The sequence below is a fragment of the Ahaetulla prasina genome, chromosome 5, assembly GCF_028640845.1.
Source record: "Ahaetulla prasina isolate Xishuangbanna chromosome 5, ASM2864084v1, whole genome shotgun sequence".
Taxonomy (NCBI): Eukaryota; Metazoa; Chordata; class Lepidosauria; order Squamata; family Colubridae; genus Ahaetulla; species Ahaetulla prasina.
Genome location: NC_080543.1, coordinates 91646711 through 91653929, shown reverse-complemented (window position 1 = coordinate 91653929; position 7219 = coordinate 91646711). Strand labels below are relative to the sequence as shown.

Here is a 7219-nt window from a genome sequence, read left to right as displayed (position 1 = left end):
TTGAGAAAAGTTCTGGGCATTTTCGGTCAGCGGTCTAAAGGTTAAAGTGAACAAATGCCAGATAGGGTAGAATCGTAGAGTTCTTGGGCTACAGAATAGACAAGAAGGAATTCACCCCACTGAAAGCAAGGTCAAGGCAATAAGAAAGGCTCCAGCGCCCAAAAATAAAACAGAGCTACAGGCATTCCTGGGGCTAGTGAATTTTCTGTGGTCTTTTTAAAAACAAGGCAACCGTTGCTGAGCCGCTGCATAAGCTTCTGGGAAAGAATACTGTTTGGTCTTGGGGAAAGTCGGAAGCTAGGGCTTTGAGCAGTAAAACCTACTCTCGAGCGATAGCTTACTGATCCAGTATCATAGCTCATTGCCATTATTATTGGTTTGCGATGCCTCCCCTTACGGGGTGGGGGCTGTGCTCAGCCACAGACTTCCAAACGGCACAGAAGCCCCAATAGCCTTCTACTCCAGAACGATGTCCTCGACAGAGAGGAACTATAGCCAGTTGGATAAGGAAGCGCTAGCCATTGTGTCAGGGGTAAAAAAGTTTCACGAATACGTTTTTGGTAGAGACTTTGAAATTGTTACAGACCATAGACCTCTGTTAGGGATACTGGCTGGCGACCGCCCAACGCCTGTGGCACTTTCGCCACGATTGACCCGATGGACTATCTTCTTAGCCGCTTATTCCTACAAGCTGCAGCATCGACCTGGAAAAGAGTTGGGGCATGCGGACGCCTTAAGCAGATGCCCACTACCAGGGCGATCGAAGACCCCACTCCGGGGACGCCCATCCTGCTAATTGACTCTCTGGACTCTGGCCCAGTCACGTCTAAGGAAGTGGCTCGGGCATCATACCGGGACATTATTGTGAGGACTGTACTCGGTTGGGTACAAAGAGGGTGGCCCGCTGCGCCGGGCGAGCGTTTTAAAGAATTTGTAAAAAAACGTGGGGAACTTTCGGCTCAAGGGGGGTGCCTGCTATGGGGGGATAGAGTGGTGATCCCAGAGAAATTAAGAAAAAGGGTGTTGGATCTCCTGCACGAGGGTCACCCAGGGATCGTTAGGATGAAGGGTCTAGCGAGAAGCTATGTGTGGTGGCCCTTAATGGACTCCGAAATTGCTGAAAGGGTAGGGAAATGCCAGGCCTGCCAGGAGTCCAGACCTCTACCCCCAACGGCCCCGGTTCGGGAATGGGAAAGACCCCAAGGGCCCTGGTCGAGAATCCACATTGATTTTGCCGGCCCCTTCCACGGCCAAACCTTCCTGGTAGTAGTCGATGCCTACTCCAAATGGCTGGAAATCATTCTCATGAGATCCATGACAGCCGAAGCCGTGATCTCAGTCCTACGGCACCTATTTGCAACACATGGGTTGCCTGACACATTGGTTTCCGATAACGGCCCGCAATTCACGGCAACACAGTTTGAGGAATACTTGGCAGAAGAGGGCATCCGCCATGCCCTCTCGGCGCCTTTCCACCCTGCGACGAATGGCCTTGCAGAGCGTTTCGTCCGAAGCGCGAAAGAGGCATTGTCCAGACTCAAGCCAGGCGACTGGCAATCAAAAATAGATATTTTCCTAGCCGTCCAACACCGAACCCCCTGTGCCACCACCGGCAGAAGCCCTGCCGAATTACTAATGGGCCGAAAACTCAGGTGCCCACTAGACCGTTTAAATCCCAACTATACACCGGAGGGATACAAGGGGGGACTCGAAAAGACAAGGGGAATGGATATAGGCGACCGGGTATGGGCACACAACTATGGTGAGGGCCCGACCTGGGTAGCAGGAAAAATTCTAAACATAACAGGTCCCAAATCATACTTGGTAGAGTTAACGGATGGCCGAGTATGGAGGCGACATATAGATCAATTGAGGAAACGGTTAGCCGGACAACCCGAGTCTGACGAAACAGGCCCTGACTATTCCATGTTTGAACCAACAGCTGACTCAAACCCGGGAAAATCGCAGGACTTAACTGAATTCCCGGAGGTCCAGCGACGCCCACAGGTTCCTGTAGAAAACAGCAGGGACAACTCGGAAAATAATCCAGGGCCGGATGGCCTAGAGGAGGAGCCGAGAGGAGCAAACAGCCCCTCCGGCCAACTCAACCCACTCCCAGAGACTGTACTGCGCAGGTCCGAAAGAGTCAGAAGACGCCCAGTCTATTTACGTGATTACGTTGAAAAGTAATATGTAAATAAATGTAAATATATAGGTAAAGTGTTTTCTGGGAGGGAAGAAGTGTAATGTATCTTTAAATATTTTGGCGGGAAACAAGCACGTTGCTGATTGGTTGAAGCCGCCGGTTAAACTGTATATAAGGAGAGGTTTTTCCCCAGCCCGGCTGCTGGGTTCACCATATAGTAAAGAGCTGTTGTCACTACCCTGGTCTCCTGCCTCGTTATTGCCCAAATCTAACACTTTCTATGTTGAAGTATTGAAGGCTGGAAGTTTACCAGATTTAGAAGTTAAGGAGAAGTGGAAATGGTTAAAAAAAGGGAGAAGGAAGTAAAGCAAACACAATTTGAAATTGGGGCGGTAACTTTGGGAGAAGAAATACAGAAAATAGCAGGGGAGGAGCAAAGGATGGTAATCTTTAAAAAAGAACAAGGAGTAAAGAAGCAACATTGTCAGATGAAAAGTGTTTCCTTTTATGGGAAAGGGTAAATTGTAAGTAAAAATTTCTGAACATAAAAGAAATAGAAAGGATAATGTGCATTTGTTTGAGTCTGTAAGTCAAATATGGGTGTATTATATTTATGTTGTTATTATTATATATGTTGGATTTATCTATTTTAGATAAAAATTGAAAGTAAGGAAGGATAATTTAAATTCCTTTTTTATATAAAAAGTTTTATAGATGGTATTTGGAAATTAAGTTGGGGTGTATTCGTTTTAATTTGCAAGTAAAATGAGGGAGATATATATTTTTTGACATTATTTTATTAATGGTGGATTTAGTTACTTTGGATAAAAATTGATGTTGAGTCTAAAGTGTTGGGGGGGGAATTAAAATAAAAATTAAAACAGAAAGGGAGTTGCTTAAGGTTAAAATGTTAAAATGGTTATAAAATATTTGTAATTTATTGTGATGATGCTAGTGTAATATTGGAAGATGGATTATATGTTTGTTATCAAAGACTAGAGGTTAAAAATATTGAACTTGTTGGAAACTTCAATGTACCAGACTGAAAACCCACAAGAAAATATATCGGAATGAGGAAGATGGACTGACTATATTTAGAACAATTATTGGATGAAGAAACATCAAATATTTTATGAACAAACATTTCCTTCTTTTTTGTTTTTCTTTACGGAGAAGGAGAGTTGAGGTTTTAGGGGAGAGATGGGAATTTATGGATAATTAGGGTATTCTAGCTTATGATTGTCATTGTATACCTTGTATTCTGCTCTGGGAAGTTTGGGGTGGGGGTGGGGGTTGATCGTGGGTGGGTGGAGGGGTGTGGGATGTAAGGGGGAAAAATTTTATTGTAAAACTTTTTCAATAAAAAAAATGCAAAATCCTATCTAAACATCTGGCTGACTGTGCAATTAATATTTTAAATGTATATGCCACCTGACTCAGTGAGTAATCATTTGCAAGGGGATGCTTTTTTAAAATATTAAGACCTCACAGCTGACTTCTTGAAATATCTGTAACATGTAACTTGTTGAGTCATATTCCTTAAATAAAGGATGAAGAGCAGTCTGCAGTCTGGTTTTACTTCTACTAAATACTAAAAAATATCTTTCCTGGAGCATGACATAGCCTTAACAATTTTCTACAGCAGCAAAGCTCAAAGTCATTGGTTTTTATTCATTCAACCTATCTAATGGTCCAGCTTTCATGCCCTGATGTTACAAATGGGGAGGCCATGGGTTTTGAAAATATTTATCTTTTGTCAATGTGAATCTCTGTACTTTACTATGTTTTTCCGTAAGTCTGTCATGGTTCTTTTCCAAAGAATCAAAAATGTCTTTATTCGTGGCTATAGTCATCACCTCTGTGGATTTTGGGACCCATGAAACAGTGGTTTAGTATAATACACAAATTTTGTTAAACATTTATGTTAACTATTAAACATTGAGGCTAAAATATCATATTTTATCAGCAGCTGGGGGGGTTGGACTAGAAGACCTACAAGGTCCCTTCCAACTCTGTTAATCTGTATAGCTCTGGATTACATTCTTTTAACTGAGGCTGGAAATAATTTGTAAGGCGACCATACCAAATGATGAAAATGTAACAGAACTACCACTTCTGCCAGATCTAAAACTGTTAAGCTTTAAAATTGGGAGGGTTTTTTTTATGTTTCCACATAAATGTCTTATTTCTTATCCCAAGTAATACAATTTTGATTAATTTAAAAGAAAATTCCTTCCGCATTATATTGGAATTGTTGATAACAGTTGTGACATTTCTGTGAAGTTCTGATTAGACCAACATTAAATCTGAGCTATTCAAAACACTGGCTGTAGATGTTTTTGAAATCAAATCAGAAAGCCAGATGGAAATGAAAGGAAATTAAATGTCAAGATGATGGGAATTTTAGATAGTTTACACTTTCACCTAAAATGCTAAAACCATAGTTAACTGAATTGCTTAATTCCAGATTTTGCTACTTTCCTGATGTATAACGTTTTAATTTTGATTATTATAAAGTGCAGATGTTAAAATACCTTTGAATATATCTGAATATATATAATTTAACAAAGGTTACATCTGAAACTATTGTTGAGCAATAACTATTGCTGAAAGTTGGAGTAGCTACTTGTAGGAAGCATCCTTTTCTTTTCTTGGCCTTATATTTCGATAACAGCAGCTAATTTTTTACTTAACTGCCTTTACTGTCTTCACTTAACTCAAATATAGCCACCATTTTCTTTTGTGGGTCCTTCATGATTCTCTGAAACTTCTGGTGGGCTTTATACATTGAGCATAGACAAACTGGCTACATTTTTTTCCTGTAATTTCAGGCCAAAGATACCTTGTCCTGCCTCCCACTGAATTGGACAAATGGGAGAAATTATGGAACAAAAATTATAAACTAACAATGTCTGTATCCTATAAAGAAAACATGTACAAAATGTTCTACAGGTGGCACTTGCCACCAGCTAGACTGTTCCCTAACATTTCACCATTGTGCTGGAAATGCAAACAGCAAAAGGAACATATTACCAAATGTGGTGGTCCTATCATAAAGCGAAACTATTTTGGAGCAAAATTAAATCACAATTAGAGGAAATAACTAAACAACATATAGAGATGAGGCCAGAAACATTTTTATTAGGAATACTACTGGAGTCATATGAAAAAGAAATACAGTATTTATTTATTCATATAATCACAGCAGCAAGAATAGTTTACGCACAGAACTAGAAAAACAATATACCAACTGAAGGCAATTTGATTAGGAAAATTTTGGAATGTGCGGAAATAGATAAGTTTACAAAGGAGATACAAGAAACAGAATATTACCAAGTCTGGGAGAAATGGTATAAATGGTTGGAGGAAAGAGATAAAAGGCAAGGAAAGAGTAAATAATGGTTGAAATAGGAGTAGGAATACAAGAACAAAGAGGTGGAAACAAAAACTTCAGAAAAGAAATTGTGTACACGCTTATTTATATGTAAATAAATAAATTAATATTAGAAGTATATGCATAAAAATATGTATATGTAAAATTTTATATGTATAAAATATACATTAGAATAAGGGAGAAAAAATGTATAAGAAATTCGTTACCAGCGTGAATCTGTTGAAAAGAAAAAAATTGTCAAAATTTCTTTTTGTTTTTAAAAAATGTTCAATAAAAATATTTTTTTAAAAAAAGAAAAGAAAGGGTTGGACCAATTCATGGAACACCTGAGGATCAGTGGCTAGTAGCCTGGATGGCAGTATATTGCTTCTGAAGGCCATCTGCTGGGAAATTAGTAAACTTCCTTATACAGTTGGTTGACTAGTATGAAAACAAGCTGCTGGAATAGATGAGCCAGAGATCTATCCAACAAGGCACTGCTTATATTTGGATAGCCTGTGCTATTCCTCTGTCTTGTGGTTCAATGTGAAATAGCTAATGGTGGAAAATAGTGACTAGCTCCCCTGTTTAGTGCTCTCACATTGGCCAGGTGCACAAAATACTCATAGAAGGAAAGATAAAAGAAGAAATGAACAGCAGCACAGACACAAACCTGATGGTGATTGAGGAATCAGTGTTGGCATCTCTATGGAAAGACCCTCAGTGTGCTGTCCCACTCACTCTCACACACATACTAGTGGTTTTGTGCAGTGGTGAAATGCTACCGGTTCGCACCTGTTTGGGCGAAGTGACAAGCAAACACACAGCTAGCAAATGAACATGTTCCCAACATCGCCTCCATCTGTCTGCTGTGCTAAATAATCAGTTTCTGGTGCAGACCATCAAGAGGGACAGGCTGCCTCCTTGAGAATAATTGGGCTGACCTTCGCTGCTCCTGCCTTTTGTCTGCCTACATGTTCTTGGATCTGGTGCAGAAGGCAGTTCCTCTTTCTCATTGCTGACCAGGTGCAGTTGCATGCTTTCCCCTACCTGAAGCCTCAGGGCTGTCCTGGTGCAGCTGTGCTTCAGCCAAATCCCTCTCAAACAGTTGCTTAGAGCCATTGACTAATTTCCCTCCTGATGTGCCTGGGACTGGTTCATTCTCCTCTGAGCTGACATCTGGCGGGATACCTGGGGAAGCGTCTATGATGGATCTCTGGCTTGTACAACTATAGTTAGTTAAATACCTATGATGTGTAACCACAATTTTATCCTTGTTTGAATATCATCATTAATCTTTATGTTTGAAGATGGTTGAAGTTTAAGGGAAATTCCTACAAATGATATTTTGAAGTCATGCGTTAAAAAAATAAAGCAAACCATAAGTGTGACAGGTGTCTGCAGTTGCTTGTCAAATTTTATTGTCTCCTTCCCTAATCAGAAAGGTTTTGTTTTTCTGGTTCTTTTCCTTGATATACTGAATATACGTGCATCAATTACAGCCTGTGTCTGGCAGCTCCAAAGCTTGAGATTTCTGCGCTATGACAAGTTGATTTGTTTGTAACTCTTTGAAACTGACAAAGCAGCAAATGCTTTTCACAGCAGAACTGCAATGCTTAGCTTTCTGTTAGTGCACAATGAGACTGATATTTATATTGTTAAAAGTTTCTCTTCACTTCCCTCCCTGCTTAACTTTTCTG

The 7219-nt window shown here is 40.3% G+C and overlaps 1 protein-coding gene across 1 annotated transcript; it reads left to right on the top strand.

The window, feature by feature from the left end:
• Positions 1 to 882: 882 nt before the first annotated feature.
• On the top strand, positions 883 to 6635 carry LOC131199956 (uncharacterized protein K02A2.6-like; the record flags this gene model as incomplete). The annotated part of the gene is made up of 2 exons (XM_058186243.1): positions 883 to 1676; positions 6515 to 6635. Coding segments are annotated over 2 exons (915 nt in total), but the record flags the coding sequence as incomplete, so codon positions are not given.
• Positions 6636 to 7219: the final 584 nt, after the last annotated feature.